This window comes from Argopecten irradians, chromosome 11 (genome assembly GCF_041381155.1).
Source record: "Argopecten irradians isolate NY chromosome 11, Ai_NY, whole genome shotgun sequence".
Lineage (NCBI taxonomy): Eukaryota > Metazoa > Mollusca > Bivalvia > Pectinida > Pectinidae > Argopecten > Argopecten irradians.
The window spans coordinates 23,744,864-23,762,944 of NC_091144.1; the positions used below are offsets into that span (position 1 = coordinate 23,744,864).

The window sequence follows — 18,081 nt, forward strand, 5'->3', positions numbered from 1 at the left end:
ACTGGGAGTTGTAGTTTGATATTCATTTATTTATCAGGTACACACAGCTTTTTTAAATTGGATCTTTTAGCGAGAAATATAACACCTAAATTCTGACCCATTTTGACCTGGTTGGTAACACTATAAGAAGTAAGGTAAAGCCAAGTACAAATGTATATATTTCTTTAGAGATGGAGTCATAAATTCAATGATAAGAGAGAGATCATCATATAGGGTCTGTAGTGGGGTTGTTCATTCAATTTATAGTGGATTAGCAGTTATGATGTCCTGACAGACATATTACCACAAGCCCTCCACCTCTGGGTAGCGAGTTTTAATCCGATGTGGTGCAGTTGCCAGGTACTGGTTGTTGGTCGGTGGCTTTTCTCCAGATACTCTGGTTTTCCTCCATTCTCAAACCTGGCATGTCCTTACGTGACACTGTCTGTTAATAAGATGTAAAACTAAGCAAATCAATGAATTAGCCACCAGCTGCTACCTACAGGTGTAGTAGGATGTATCAAAATAAAGTGAAACATTATTATAACCAACCTACCAATACTACAGTTGTATTATGCTGATAAAGTTTAGACCATAAGTTGCTGTTGATGGATATTTTATTATTTAGAATTATGTTACGTAAAGGCTTTAACAATTACCATTATAATTAGAAGTATTAAACTTGCCTCAGCAAATCCCATCAATATCATATACATTATCCCATGAAATATAGTGTTCACATACCACTGGTAGTATTTGCTTACAGTGTGAAGAGATTTTCTAAAAAAAAATATTAAAATCAAAACTGATTTGGGAGCATTTTACTTGGAATGTGTTAAATTGGCTCTGTTTTGAATTCAGTTGTATCTTTATCTATACTTTAACCGTTTAATGAGTTAGCCAGCTAAGTTTTCACCACTACAGAAACATGTGTGAAGGTTAAGTATAATTGGTATTGACAAGACATGTTTACCATCTTATCTGAGTTCCCTCTTCATGTTTCTTAACTGCCTACTTCTGTTTAAGTTCCAAACTTTAATTTGTTACCATTTCCTGGTTCCTGTTCCACTAAACTCTCTGAGACCTGAAGATATTCATGACTGGTGGTGAGATATATTAGTTCATACTTCCACACATACAGAGGCACATGGCATGAGGAATCCATGTATTTCATGGAATATTTAAACATGCTAGGTTATCATTTACATAAGAGTTCTTTATCCTGCATGAATCCAATAATTTCGTAATAATTATTCTTGGCTTGAAATAAGAAATAATCATGTTGGTTATTAGGTAGTTTATATAGTAAATACCATGGCACATGTTTATTATTAGCTGTCATTATAAACCAGGTACAACTAACACAACAAGACAGTAATGATGCAGTTTTCAATTCAACTCGAATATGTAGTCCTTTATGTATATGTTGACATCTAGCTATGTCAAGCAGTAGTAATTACCAGCTGAATTCACATGAAAGTCTGGTTATATGTGATTGCTTTTAAAAGATGGGCCTCCACTAGGAGATATGAAAAATTAAATCGGTGACTGACATTTGAAGATTGTGAGATGACAAGAATCTTGGTGTAAGTGTATACTTTATACAGGCAAGCATTAAATTTTAATGCATTTTACTGTACACATACACGCTCTCACACTAGATAACTCTGAAAATCTATCAAAATTGCTAGACATATGTTATTTTTATAGGGAGAGAATTCAAAGGTGGAAATACTCCTAGGCTTAAAATCTTATTCTAAATACAGACATGCAACAGTGGACACTGGCCAAATGTTAATTAGCTGTGCAGAAAAAATTAAACAGTTATTTAGAAGTAAATAAACAAATGTTAATACAATACGGGAAATTAGACATCAATGAATAAATGAGTTTCAGGAGGTTTTTAAATATTGCATTTTCTTTCAATATAATTGATATGATTCAGGTGCAGTATGTGAGTTGAATATTTTTAAACAAATTGAACTGAAGTACTGTTTTTAAACTCGGTGATGTTTTTTCCCACAATATTTTGCAGGCGATAAGGTATTGTGAAAATGAGTTGTTACAAAAATTGTTCAAATGTAGGAAAAGTATACCTTTTCGAGGTCTTGATCATGAAGTCAAATTGTTTTGAAAAAAGTTGTCATGTGAAATTAAGTCACAGCAAAAATCTATTGGATTACAGTATTACTACTCTCACAGGACCCCAGTACTTGAGAGAATCAATAAAGTTGTTTTGTAAAAGCTTATCTTGGTCCTGTGGGATGCTTTGGAGTCACAGAAAGCAAGAAACAGGAACTCAAAGGGATATGTTAGAAAAAGGAAGATAGCCCTGTTTTAGGCGTCAATATATATTTCAAACTAGGACAAGCCCTGGTCCTATAAATGAACCTTTTGTGTTTGCTGTACATGGGAAGGTATAACTGCAGGGTGACATGACAGTGGGAATTTTCCGTTGTCGCAGAGGTTGCAATGAAATTTGTTTATGCATTAATGTAGTTATTATTTGGAAGCTTAAGATTAACCATGATCATCATTTCAACCCAAGAAATATTTTCAAACTAGATAAAAGAATGAACCTAAAACATTGGAAAACATTGGTCTTAGGCTTGAATTATGATACTGGTATACAAACCAATATTCGCATTAGAATCTTGACAAATATATTTTTTCTACATAGGTATCACATTTACTGTGAGAGCTAAAATTGTTAAATAACAAATCATTACATATACAAATATACATGTATTAGATATTATTTAATTTGTGATATTTCTTTATTCGCTGTGTGTGATAGGTGTTACCTGACAGGTGTTAACGAGATGTTTACAGGTGTACTTGTTATGTTTCAGATCTATGTTAGGTTGTGAAGAACTACAGAAGTATGATCGAGTACGTGTGTTTCTGGACGAGGACTACACGGCTGCTGACAAGTTCACAGTAAGTAGGGCAGTACAGAGGGAACAAATTATGTATTGTTACACTTATTCTATATTTACATATGACAGAGTTATCTGCCCTTGCGAATAGGTATTGATTGTGACGTCATGTGTTTGTGAGCGCAACGTCATACTTTTCGGAGAAAACAACATCAATTGCACTCCCAAAATAATGATGTAACAATCGATACTTACCCTCAAGGGAGCTAACTCTGTAATATGCATAGACAGAATAATCACTACCACAACTGAAATGTTCATAAGTAAGGTTCAGACACCTTCATTGAACCCCAGGTTCAAATGTTTCTAAATTGTCAATTGAGACACTTTGATTGAACCCCAAGTCCAGATGTTCTGAAATTATTGGTTCAGGCTTCTTGATCACACTTCTCTGAGGTTCAGATGTTCTGAAATTATCTGTTCAGATATCATGATTGCACCACAGGTTTAGATTTTTTTAAAATTATTGGTTGAGACATTTTGATTACATCACTAATCAGTTCAGACATTTTAGTTTGTAGTTTGTTTGAATTTGGACCAGACAATGTGAAAATTATATTTTTTCCATACATGTATATACATGTAGATTGGACTAGCAAATCTTTTGCGCTGAACTGGCTCCTTAAGTAAGATAAGTTTCAGATCATCGGGTTGACTTGCACTTTGATTATAGAGATTGGTTATCAGATGTGAATGGAGTGTTTGAGGTATCTATAATCTATAGACTACTGTGTATACGTGGGTGGAGGAAGTTAGCGTATCCTGTTATTTCTACCGTGTAGCCGTGCAGAGGATATGCAGTTTGAAAAAAAATAATAAATCTTTTCTTTATCTCATTTACCCCTGAAAATTCATAGTAAACTGATCCAATCTTTGAATAAGAAGAGTTCAAATGTGTCTTCAGGGGTGGATGAGTTCAGTGTAACTATAGCTATATGTTACCAGCTAATTAGACACCAATCACATACTGCATCAACAGGTGCTTGTTAAGTAATTCACCCCTGAAGACACATTTGAGCTCTTCTAATTAAAAGACTGGAACAGCTTATTATAAATGTTCAGGGGTAAATGGGTTAATTGACGGTAATGGTTTCTGGTGTCCTACATACTGCAGCACTTTACTCATCTTTATTTCTCTGCCATATATCTACACCTATTTTGTCTATTAATAGAACTACATTTATTTTTGGGCTAGAAGATCCACTGTGATTAAGTTCAAATCAAATATTTTGGTACGCTGTACCTGATACATAAGTTACCAAGTGTGGTGTGAGATAATGGTGTCAAGGTGATACAGACATATATCAGTGCATAAAGCAGAACAAAACAATTACCCCCTACACACGTCAACATGTCTTTATGTTGGTGATAATTTAAAAAAAAATGATGTATCATACTCATTCAAACATGGCTACTATACATCTAATCTACGTACCGGGAAAAATATTTTTATGCTGGATACATGTGCTGCTGAATCAAGATAAAAAAAATGAACTGCTATGAGTAATAAGAATAAAGATTCATGCTACAGGTCTGTCACTGACACAAGGCTTTAAACCAACACTTGAAGGCACATAAAATGTATGGCGATCAATTTATTTGAAGACACAGTATGCTACTGGATAAAAAAACCATTTGTAACACAGGGCAAAGGGCTATCTTTTAGAATGAAGACACATGCTACAAGGCTCTTGCTTAACAGAAAGACCAACATCTGCTATACTTAAGAAGTTATCACTTAAAATAAAGACACATGCTCCAAGGCTATCACTTAGAATGAAGACACCTGATACAATGCTATTACTTAGAATGAAGACAAATGCTACAATGCTATTACTTAGAATAAAGACATATGCTACAAGGCTATGACTAGAATAAGACAATGCACAAGGTATACTTGAATGAAGACACTCAAGCTATTACTTATAATGAAGACATTACATGAATGAAGACAATGCTATTACTTAGAATGAAGACACATGCTACAAAGCTATTACTTAGAATGTAGACACATGCTACAAGGCTATCACTTAGAATGAAGACACATACTTCAAGGTCATTACTTAGAATGAAGACACATGCTTCAATGCTATTACTTAGAATGAAGACACATGCTACAATGCTATTACTTAGAATGAAGACACACACATGCTACAAGGCTATCACTTAGAATGAAGACACATGCTTCAAGACTATCACTTAGAATGAAGACACATACTACAATGCTATTACTTAGAATGAAGACACATGATTCAAGCTATTTACTTAGATTAAATGAGACACATGCTACAAGGCTATAACTTAGAATGAAGACACATGCTACAAGGCTATCACTTAGAATGAAGACACATGCACAAGGCTATCACTTAGAAGAAGACACATCTCAAGGCTATCACTTAGAATGAAGACACATGCTACAAGGCTATTACTTAGAATGAAGACACATGCTACAAGGCTATTCACTTAGAATGAAGACACATGCTTCAAGGCTATTACTTAGAATAAGACACATGTACAGGCTATACTTAGATAAGACATGCCAAGGCTATCACTTAGAATGAAGACACATGCTACAAGGTATAACTTAGAATGAAGACACATGACTGCAATGGCTATTCACTTAGAATGAAGACACATGCTTCAAGGCTATCACTTAGAATGAAGACACATGCTACAATGCTATTACTTAGAATGAAGACACATGCTACAAGGCTATCACTTAGAATGAAGACACATGCTTCAAAACTATTACTTAGATTAAAGACACATGCTACAAGGCTATAACTTAGAATGAAGACACATGCTTCAAGGCTATTACTTAGAATAAAGACACATGCTACAAGGCTATCACTTAGAATGAAGACACATGCTTCAAGGCTATCACTTAGAATGAAGACACATGCTACAAGGCTATTACTTAGAATGAAGACACATGCTTCAAGGCTATTACTTAGAATGAAGACACATGCTTCAAGGCTATTACTTAGAATGAAGACACATGCTACAAGGCTATCACTTAGAATGAAGACACATGCTTCAAGGCTATCACTTAGAATGAAGACACATGCTACAAGGCTATTACTTAGAATGAAGACACATGCTACAAGGCTATTACTTAGAATGAAGACACATGCTACAAGGCTATCACTTAGAATGAAGACACATGCTTCAAGGCTATCACTTAGAATGAAGACACATACTACAAGGCTATAACTTAGAATGAAGACACATGCTTCAATGCTATTACTTAGAATGAAGACACATGCTACAAGGCTATCACTTAGAATGAAGACACATGCTACAAGGCTATCACTTAGAATGAATACACATGCTAGAGTGTTATTACTTAGAATGAAGACACATGCTTCAAGGCTATTACTTAGAATGAAGACACATGCTACAAGGATATTACTTAGAATGAAGACACATGCTACAAGGCTATAACTTAGAATGAAGACATATGTTGCAATGCTATTACTTAGAATGAAGACGCATGCTACAAGGCTATCACTTAGAATGAAGACACATGCTACAATGCTATTACTTAGAATGAAGACACGTGCTACAATGCTATTACTTAGAATGAAAACACATGTTGCAAAGCTATTACTTAGAATGAAGACACATGTTGCAAGGCTATTACTTGAATTAAGACACATGCTACAAGGCTTTCACTTAGAATGAAGACATATCCTACAAGGCTATCACTTAGAATGAAAACACATACTAGATAGCTATCTTATATAATGTAGACACATGTTTTGTGGCTGTATTGCTGAGAATGTAGACACATGCTGTAGGGCTATATTCCTGAAAATGAAGACACTTGAATTGTGGCTATGACTTAGACTGTAGACACATGCTACAGGGCTCTAACTGAGAGGATGTAGACACATGCTTTGTGGGTCTAACTGAGAATATAGACACAAGCTTTGTGGCTCTAACTATTGTAGACACATGCTACATGACAATGATTTAGAATAAAGACACATGCTACTGGGATATCTCTTAGAATAAAGACACATGCTACATAACTATCTCATAGAATATAGACACATGCTACATAGCTTTATTATAGTATGCAGACACATGCTACATAGCTTTATTATAGTATGCAGACACATGGTAAAGATCTACCACTATTGACTAAGACATATACTTCTAAGGCTATCACTTAAAATGAAAATACATTCTATATGTGGACTAACATTCTACCAAGATGATCACTTGGAATGAAGGCTAATGTTAGTTTGAAAAAGACATGTTAGTGGGGCTGTTTTGTATCATCAAATCTTAGAAGTACATGCATTGGGATTCCAAGAGGCCTTCATTAGAGACTGCTGACTTTGTGTAGATGTACTGGTGATCGACAGACGCTGATGGTGATGGATGCCCACGTGTCTATTGTCAAGACATGATCAACATAGGGCAGACAATGTTTCTCTACTTAAGCTTCACACGGGCCAGATTTACTGACGAGCTGCAGAAAATCATAGCAAAACTCCACCGTTTAATCTTGCAGTGTTTAGGTACAACTGTTTATAGTGAGGGGAATTGAACATGGTTTTTAGGCTAAAGTTAATATGATGAGTACAGTATGGCTGCAGGTGTTTGTGTGGTTCAAAACCAGATTACCAATCGTATTAGGTGTCAGAAAGAAAACGGGATTGATTTATTCTTCTCTAAATACATTTGTGTAAAAGTCTGCCAGGGAAATGTGTTCAGCATTGTACACCACTGGACCATTAAGTACAGAGTCCGGGCTTGGTATATCATAGAAATGTTGGAGTAAGTCCAGAATGTAAAGTAGACTTCGTATTATCTTATTGCATTAGAATTTCGTTTTATTGGTTATATTCATTTAACACAGTCTGTCATTGTGTGAGGGATGTATCAGTTGTAGGGGCTGTTATATAGTATTTAGTGTACCATATAGGGAGTCGCAGGGGAGGAGGGGGGGGGGGGTGCAATCGAGACTTTAAGTTGAGGGGTTATGTTGGACTTTGAGTCGCAGGTCAAGCAATATGTACCGGATATGATGTCCACATTATTGGAAAGTATGAATCCCTTTTGGGTCAGTTACCAGACTGATGGTTGGAGGTTTTTCTTTGTGTACTCCGCCTTTCCTCCAGTTCCTAAATTGGGCATGCCCTAAAATAACTTAAATTTTAATAGAACATTAAACAAAACCCTTGTGGGCCTTTTGCAAAATTGATGGCTGGAGGTTTTTCTTCAGGTACTCCGGCTTTCCTCCAGTAGAACATAAAACCAAACAAACCAAATTCAATATATCAATATACACATGGCAAGCCTTCCTCTAGATTTTGCTTTGAGTATGTAATGGAAGTTTGTATGAATTATACTTTGTATTATTCAAAGACCATAAATTATGGATGCTGACTGCTTCCCTGGTAGAATTCCAAGGTTATTTTTGTTATGGAATAACACTTAACTGTACTCACTACTGCTCTGACACGTATTCCTCTTTATATAGAGAATCTGTCTATGTTGAATCCCCTAGACAGTTATATATATTTTACCATTCACCATTCACCAGATCTAGATGTGTCAGGCTGCACTCTGACTATTGTCTGCTGACAGTAATTACAAGTGTGCCGGTCATCATAGCTAGCTATATTATTACAAATCAGGAAATTTTATTTCCTATGAAAATTCATTGTTTTGAGTCTGAATCCTTTCTTCAGAGGTTGATTACATCAGAAGGCTTCAACATTATCATATATACTTTCATTTATTATGAAAATGTTAAGAAATATTTTTTTCATAGTATTAATTCACAATGTATATTGGATAACAAACAATATAATATATCAGAGGTTTGTTGTAAAATGAAACATACCACTATAAAACAAACAATATAATATATCAGAGGTTTGTTGTAAAATGAAATATACCACTATAAAATCTATGTGTCTGTGATATTTTATCCATCAAAGGTCTGTGCTGGACGTGTGATTATGATGTTCATATACCAGGTATATGTTATCAAAAGCCTGGCGTTCACATTTGGGTCACAAGTTTGAAACGCTCATGCCTATATAGAGCAATTGTAAATTACTGACCATAGGGGTTAATGGTTTTTCTCCAGAACTCTGAAATTTCTGTTAAATAATTATTTTATAATTCTGTTATTTGGATCAGTCGGTGTCGATTGTGACTTTATGTTGACCAAGGTATGGTGTCATATGTAGCAATATGACATGTGGGTCAATCAAGTCAGACCGTGTCTCAGTCAAGTCGAACAGTGTATCAATCAAGTCAGAAAGTGTCTCAATCAAGTCAGACAGTGTCTCAATCAAGTCAAACCGTGTCTCAATCAAGTCAGATAGTGTCTCAATCAAGTCAGATAGTATCTCAATCAAGTCAGACAGTGTCTCAATCAAGTCAGAAAGTGTCTCAATCAAGTCAGACATTGTCTTAATCAAGTCAGATAGTGTCTCAATCAAGTCAGACAGTGTCTCAATCAAGTCAGATAGTGTCTCAATCAAGTCAGAAGTGTCTCAATCAAGTCAGACAGTGTCTCAATCAAGTCAGATAGTGTCTCAATCAAGTCAGACAGTGTCTCAATCAAGTCAGATATCAAGTCAGAAAGTGTCTCTCAAGTCATATTGCTGATTATAAAACATTGAATTTTAGTATCTAGCAGCCAGCCTGGGTTAAGTATAGGAATCATCGTTGCTTTTGACCGAGCAAAAACAACATCATGTATATTCTATGAGTCTAGATATATATATATACCAATTATAACATTATGACCAATAATTGGTCCATTACAATATAAAGTGGTTACCATGTGAATACTTATGTTATTATTGGCTGTTGTTTATGAAATTTTCGCTGATATGTAAAGGACACATGTCAACATGTAATTTCTAATTTCTCTATTGTTATTTTTCAGGCACTGGGGAATCTATACTTTATCCATGAGTCAATCGACGATGTGATGATCTGGGATTTTGTTGGTATGCTTTTCAAATTGTGATAATAATACATTATAACGTTGAACTTAGCAGGTGGTTTATTTCGCTATAAACACTCCGACTGTGTTCGCATTTCTACTGAAAGCCACAAATTTTAAATGCCAGTAAAATATTCAGAAATTCATTGACGTACCTAAAGACAATACTTGTTGTTCAAAGAATCCTAGGAAATGTGAAATTTAACCTTGTGAATATGCACTACAGCAAACTTCGAAATATTGACCTTATGACTTTAAAGCACTATATACAGTACATTGGTACATATTTATTGATTATATGGTAACAAACAAATGATGAAATCATTAAGTGGAAAACTTCTGTGATTTAATGGCCCAAAATTGACTGCTAATTATCAGACCAGAAAGTAAATATGTGTGAAGTACACTAGAATTGTATAAGCAATTCATTATATCATATATTTGAAACAGTGCGAGCAGCTTAGTAAGGTAAACTGAGGAAAATCTACTACAACATGCAGATACTCTTGTTTTTTCAATAATGTAGAATACTGTAAATTAATGTTTTCTCAAACAAAATACATGTTTTACATCAACAGCATTTTCAACATGTTCATGATTATTGGTATTTTCAACATATATGTGTGAAAAGAACAAATAATTTTCAAGTGCTCTTAATATTCATTCATATATTTTTACAACTATTTGTGAAACAAAACATTTGAACTTGCCTTTATTTTTTTTTCATGGAATTTTGAACTTGCCTTTACTTGTTTACATAAACAGTTTTGGTAGTTTTGATTTATTTTTACTATTTGTGAAACAAAACATTTGAACTTGCCTTTATTTTTTTTCATGGAATTATGTGAAAATTTGTAGCTCGCGAAGATATAGTGATTTACAGTAATTTAATGTAAAAGATTATATTAAATCATTGTTGCATGACATGTTTACACAACTCATGCTAAATATACAACAAACGATTTACATAAATATGGAGAGTTTCTCAATGAAAAACAGAGCTACAGTTCTTATTTACAAATGCTGGCTGATGTATTAACTTTATATTATATGTGTATGCACCTTTTATCACAAAAAAACAATGATTGTTATTTTATTAAACTACAGAAGTAAAGGTCAATGTGTAGGCGTTATTTTAAATATTTGTGCAAAATATTCAACAAATTGCCTGACTATGAAGAACTTTATGCTGATAGCATAGCAAGGTCAAGCTGAAGTACAGCTGACATTTTCAAATAAATAAAATTTAGAGTTTCATCCTAAGTTTAGACCAGATCTATAGAAACTGAATATAGTATAATACCATGTCCAATAAACAGTTTTAGGTAGTTTTGTTTCCTATGTTAGTTCTCTGTGTACACTAAAGACCTTTGTTCTTTTCCAGATTGCAAATTTGTACCTGTTCTGGGAAGAGAGGTAAACTTAAGCTTGACTAGAGTCCAGACATTTTCATGATCTGAGGAAATTTTAAATGGATATATCAGAAAATTAAATGTTTCATAGATATTTGTCCTCAAATAAACTAATAACATTTCCTTTTTTGTCAAACATCAGCTTGAACTTATCTAACCTTGGGCCTAATCTAGTTTGCCTCCTACAACTTAACCGTATAAAACCATTTATTAATTTTGCAATAATAATGTGGGAGAGTGCTTGTTATTGATAAACGGAGTATTGTAACCTGCCCAAGATAATCATTTTAGTATGGAGCTGAAGCACTACAGAAATTTAAAAAATAATGCAAGCATGGGAAAAGTATATTAAAAAGTCATATTCAATATGATATTTATTTCCTATTGGTGATTCAAACTGATTCAATTATCCTATAAGTAATATGTAAAAAAGTCACATTCAATATATTTATTTTCTATTGGTATTCAAACTGATTCAATTATCCTTTAAATAATCTTTGATTTTGATGTTACAGGTACTTTCAGGGAATATAGAAAATGTTCAAATCAAAGAGAAGGCCAAGTTTCCTCAGGATTTCTTCCCAGATGTGAGTGATAAATGTTACATGATTTATATCTTCAAGCAAGTAAAATCAATGATTTCAAATTCTAATGTGAACGATCCTTGGGTTTAATGTCCCAGTACAGTTTTAGTACCGTTGTGTCTCAGTTTATATCACCCTTAAATTTATCTCTGTTTTGTGTTTTCTGTGTAATTGTTTTTAGAATGTCGTGTCAAGGGACCTATAACTTGAACCTATGGTACCTTGGAGTAATGTTAAATTTGTAAACTGTACAGTTTTGTAATATCAGCTGGTTAATCAGTGCATGTATGAGAAAGGTTGTCACACTTACATTTATGAAATATTGTGAATCGTACTAACTTGAGTACACCATGTTTTAGCCTGATCATATGATTCAGTTAGTCAGTTATCCTGATTGAACGTTTTCAAACAACAAATTTTGACACTATGCACATACCCCCGGTAATCACATTGTAAGAGAGGTAATTTTGTAACATTGAAGAAAAATAAGCAAAAATGGGCAAACTAAGAAACGATGCTTGTCTGAAAGGAATCAAAATATCATAACAAAAGTTGCATATTTTATAGAAATTGAAGGAATGCTATGTTAGTACACAATTTAAAAGAAAATAAATAAAAAAAAATAGTAAAACTCAAGTTGCCCAAATATATATAAGTGAAGTGAGTTAGTATGTTTGATATTTAGTTGGAGCCAGCATTATAACTTGCATTGAAAAGATACAGTATTATAATATGGTTGATTGCTATTTCAGTTTAAATGGTCCAGGAAAGGCTTTATAAGGACAAGATGGAATATAAGAAATTGGTAAGGCAGAGTATAAAATTGTAATCATTACAACTTTCTAAAATTGTTTAGGCAAAGTTTGAATTTCTTTCTGATTATATATAAAGGAAACATGTGCTTCAATTGAACAAGAAGATTTCAATATACAAATTATTATAGTACAAATGATTCCTTTACAAGCTAAGGCTAAAATGAAATGAAAGTATTCACTAAATGCAAAAGGCTTATTCATACAATATGTAGAAATGATAATTGATCAGGTAGTTAGAAGTATAGAAATACTCTTAATTGTTATATGCAGTACTTAATATGAAAAAATATGTAGGATTTCTGAAATCTGTTCCAATTTGTCTATTCCAGTTTATTTGATCTTGTCAATATTCATCTATTCCATGATGCATCCAATATCATCGCAATGCAAACAGTAAGTACCGTTATTCTTCCTCTTGTTTAAAGTCAAACTTTTTAATGTAGATTTAAGACATCTCATTCAAATTCAATATCTAATGAAATGGTACTAGGCTTGTCAAATTCTGGGTGTTATGTACATACCAGAGTTTGTGGGATTTTAACAAGGTCATTAGATGAGACGATATAGAAGTTAAATGGAGGTAGATTTCATTAGATATCCCAGTTTTTGAGCTAATATCTTTTGATCTCTGTGAGAACATTTAGAAGTTTAATGATGATAGATAGATTGATTATGAAGGTTTGATGTAATCCATGTTCTATACTTTACAGAGTCCCTCAATATACAGTAATAACAGGAAAGCAGCTCTCCTTCACACACTGCAGAGGTATATATGTCAGAAACTTTCCTCACTTAGAGGAAGTGATAACGAATCACAACCTGAGGCTTTCCATTAAGGGTTGCAGCACATTCAATAATTCCCTTGAGGGTTGTGATTTCATTGTCACACCCTTATACATAGGGAATGATTCTTTTTCTTCCATACACAAAAGAAAAATGATGAGATAACTGAAAAAGAACCACTTTCATCTCACCATGAACACTAGTACTGTTCCGTTAACTGCATATCAATATTGATGACATCATTAACAATGCACACCATGGTTACACAATGAAGTCAGGATGTCATGTAATTGTTTTACCAGTATTTAAGGTTCAAAAGGGTAGCACATGCCATCTGTCATACCTTAAGGATTGACAGAGAAATCTATCACGGCTCAAACCTGTAACAAATTGGTTGTGAATGGTGGGAGAATAATATATCATTCTTTATGTTTCTAAAATATTTCTGAATCTGGAGATCTGTAGCATTTAATGTATCACTGATCATAAATTTCTAAAATATTTCTGAATCTGAATCATTCTCATTGTCATACAGGTTTCACTATTTCTATCCTAGGTATTAAATCCCATCCTACATTTACACTTCATTTTAATATGTATAATGCTCTTTAAAGAAAATATAATTATATGTACTCCAACTCAGAACTCTAGGTTATGTTACAAAAGTAATAAGCAGGAATTACAAGGTGTATTTTAAAAAGTTGTATTTTAAATTCCTAGGGTTAGGAAGATAATTTGATGTAATAGCCCGTAATGAAGTCCTGTTTATATATGATATATATATTGGTGAAAGTGTTACCTATTGCTAACAATGTTAAGATATTTATGGATTATGAAATTGCGTTTCAGGTTTGAAAAGGACCAGTATGACAAAGTCCCGATGTTTATTTTTGGTGATTTTAACTTCCGTCTAGATGTTCACCAACTAGTGTCGGTATGTCGCAAATTGTACAATATTATTCAGAAAATCAAATATTGCAGTACCCTTAAATAACTTTTAATCATTTCATTTGACATATTTATATAAAAAAAAAGAGAAGACTTGGTAAAATCTAAAAGTCAACTAGGTTTGTAGGTAATCATAAAAAAACCAACATTACAAAGAATTTAATGAAAGTACTAATTATTTTCTAATTACAATGTAGATGTTTTTCACAAATTTTCTTTTTTAAAATGTTGGAATATATTGTGTAAGTTAGACATAGAATCAGCTCTCACTTGTGCGTTGATTTGAACTACGGTGTTTTACTTTGTAGAGTTTGACGTCGAAAACGAAAACACATCAAACCAAAGGAAAGAAGGACCAGATTGCCAAAATAGTTTACTCAGAGGAAGGCAATGGCAAGGTGAGGATTGGAGAAGTAGACAAATGTTTGTCGAATTTTGATTATATCCGTGTCTGAGGTGAACAGTCAAATGTAATAGATAGTGAACACATCTATAGCATAAAATCTCCTTCCTCCCGACCTATTTTATGTGTTATTGTTCCACGGACTGAGATATTTCAACTTGAGATATAAGCTGGTCAGCTGAAGACTTTCCAAATACTGACCAGATAATTCAAGCCACTGATTGAGTAATAATAAAGCTAATGACAGAAACTTACTTGCATATTAATTATTATATTGTATTATTGCAGCACAAGCCAGCTGCCTTACCCTACCACTTTGTCTTTCAATTATACAACATATCCTTTCAATCAATTTCCATACAGATAATTTTGCTATGTTCTTGGTACAAAGGGGAGATAATCTAGTACCCTGTGAAAGATTTAGAGATCTAATACAAACGTGTAGTAATTCTTTTCAAATTGTTGTGCCATGTAAGTCTGTAAAATTGTGTTTTGCTTTGTATTACAGACTGTGCTAACGATTGAGACAAAGGGCTTTGATCATCACGACAAACACGCAGAGGTTTTCTCAAAGAAAGCAAAATATGTATGTATTGTATATGAGGCTAAAAAGAAAAAAAAGGAATAAAAAAAATAAAGTTTAGAGAAATAACTTCCGTGGCTAAAGTTCTAGTATTATAACACAAAAAAAAATCATTTGTAATGAAAAAAAGAAACCATGTGCTTAAGACGAATCTTTACGATATGACGATGAAATACATATATCATTATCTGACTATGTGGTTATTTTCAGTTGCGACCCTATGACAAGGAGATGCATTCCTATAAAGACAAGCTATATGAATTTGATATATCATTTGCACCTAGGTAAGTTATATATCCTTCAGAGGTGAGTTAATTGGTAGTGATATTTTTGCCTGGTGATTATTGGCCTTTGAAGTTCTAAACCATTCCTGTGGTGGGGAACTTTATTGCTCAAGCTCACGGTAGCACATTAGGTTGCTCTGTAAAATGTGAGGAATGTACTCATAGCAGAATAATCAGACACTATCTACAGCATTTAAGTGTTAAATCCAAGATCGGTGTTAGATATTTTGTATTTTGTGCAAACCTTATGTGAAATTAAATATCATGGCACTAGTGTTTGGTTGTAGTTTTGTTAACTTTTGTGCAACTTAAATTGACGTACAAATATATTTTGCTGAGATAAATCTTCAGAAGGAAACAACCAACATTATGTACAATGGGACTAATTCACGTACCATGTGATACACGATAACATTTGTGCGGGACTAGTATCTCCAGTGGTGATGGAACATAACTCTTTGTAATCTTCTCACTGAAATAACGTTAGCGCGGGATGTCATCTTTTGACATCATTCCATCACCAAAAGAAACAATAGTCTCATACAAACGTTATTAGGTATTACATGGTATATTAATTATTCCCATTCGGCCATAGTTGTGGGTTTTTTTTCTGTTTTGCCTCATTTTGATTTTCTTTAACCTACCATCTTTTTATAGATTTTATATCTATGGAAATTGTAGGAAACATTACTTACCCTGTTGTACACCTCTTTTATTGCCCAGTTCGGAAAAAATGTTTGTGTTTGGTTTTTTTCAATCAAGAGACTTAAAACCTACCAGCATGCAGACGCCAAACAGAAAAAACACAACTATGGCCTTAGTCTATATTTCTATTTTCATGACCTGTTTTACAAGTAAACATTGTAGTGTAGAGAGACCATATCAGTTTACTGGTATTTGAGTTTACATGATAAGTGTTGTGTGTTTGTAATACTCTAGTTTAGTTTATCATTGTATCACAACAGCTACCCATTCTCAGAAGACATCACAGACGGGGTGTCGTACATGAAGACGAGATGTCCGTCGTGGTGTGACCGTATCCTCATGTCTAGTAGTGCCAAAAACATAGTAGTAAATGTGAGTCTATATACACAAGTTTCTCAATTTATTGAAAAAACAAAAAGTATAAAAGGAATTGAGAGAAAAAAGGATTCTTTGATACTTTAAAATGATTTAGTGTTAATTATAGTCAAAATGTATTGATGGAAATATTCAAATCTGGAAATCTATATGTCAAAGTGAAACCAGTACAGTTGATTGTTTTAGCATTGTTGCAATTTAATAAAATGAAAATGTTGTTAAAATATAAAGCATGTATGTTAAAGTCTGGTTAGCTTTATATGGTACAGCTAACTATTGCTGTATTGTAATGGATACATTTCTTAGAGAGAAACGAAATAGGGTTCCTAAACAATTAGAAAGGATTATTTTACTTTTGGTCTTTAGTGTTTAGACTTGTATTTAAAATTGTCAGCATTATTTCTACCTTTGTTGATTTTCTTTATAGGAAGACAAATACCAGCCCCGATACGACATCATAGGAAAGGAGATTTGTATGGGGGATCATAAGGTAAACTCAAGGTCGTGCTGTGAAATCAAATTACAGATAAATTTTGTATGAGGGATAATAAAGTAAACTCAAGGTTGTGCTGTGAAATCACAATAAAGATAAAAGTTTGTATTGGGGATCATAAAGTAAACTGAAGGTCCTGTTGTAAAATCACATTACAGATAAATTTTGTATGGGGGATCACAAGGTTAACTCAAGGTCGTGTTGTAAAATCATATTACTACTGTATAATATGACAAAGGACATGCCTTATATAATATAAGCCTACCAACAAATAAGAATAGATTTATTGACAAAACAAACGTATTTTATCCCAAATAAGCTCTGAATTCCATTCCTGTATCGTCTTCCGTAACATCGTTTAAATCAAGTCTGCTAACCCGCTATTTTGACGTGACCTTCACACGTACGACTAATCAACCAAATCTGGATCGCCACGGAGCGACATGACCAAATTTTCGTCAATGAACTTTTTTATTTCCGTGATCAAAAAAATAAAATAAATCAACAACTCTTATCTTCAATTAGATTATGAACAAAAAAATTCTTTTTATATGATAAACACATGCATTAGTAAAATTTAAATGTTTAAGATTACTGCTCCTTCCGCTCCCGAGCGTCCCGGCGGCGATTAGGCCTCCGTGACGTAACAACATGGAGTCGATCACTAGTGAAAATTGGCGAACAGCGTGTTGCAAGCTTTCTCATGACATCCACTTTTTCATTGATTAATGACTTTAACTTCCACAGAGACGTAATTTAACAAGTATTTCTCACATCATATATGCTTTGTAGAGTTCAA

General features: G+C 33.5%; 1 protein-coding gene across 2 annotated transcripts in view; it reads left to right on the top strand.

Moving 5' to 3' along the window:
• Positions 1 to 18,081, top strand: part of LOC138335057 (inositol polyphosphate-5-phosphatase A-like) — a 60,880-nt gene that overhangs the window by 34,923 nt on the left and 7,876 nt on the right. For both annotated transcript variants that reach the window (XM_069283961.1, XM_069283960.1), the window contains exons 4-16: positions 2,832 to 2,919; positions 9,838 to 9,901; positions 11,282 to 11,313; positions 11,825 to 11,896; positions 12,646 to 12,698; positions 13,038 to 13,101; positions 13,419 to 13,474; positions 14,341 to 14,425; positions 14,748 to 14,837; positions 15,351 to 15,428; positions 15,636 to 15,709; positions 16,675 to 16,786; positions 17,217 to 17,279. In XM_069283961.1, coding sequence (XP_069140062.1) covers positions 2,832 to 2,919; positions 9,838 to 9,901; positions 11,282 to 11,313; positions 11,825 to 11,896; positions 12,646 to 12,698; positions 13,038 to 13,101; positions 13,419 to 13,474; positions 14,341 to 14,425; positions 14,748 to 14,837; positions 15,351 to 15,428; positions 15,636 to 15,709; positions 16,675 to 16,786; positions 17,217 to 17,279 — 931 coding nt within the window. The remainder of the gene's footprint in view (positions 1 to 2,831; positions 2,920 to 9,837; positions 9,902 to 11,281; positions 11,314 to 11,824; positions 11,897 to 12,645; positions 12,699 to 13,037; positions 13,102 to 13,418; positions 13,475 to 14,340; positions 14,426 to 14,747; positions 14,838 to 15,350; positions 15,429 to 15,635; positions 15,710 to 16,674; positions 16,787 to 17,216; positions 17,280 to 18,081) is intronic.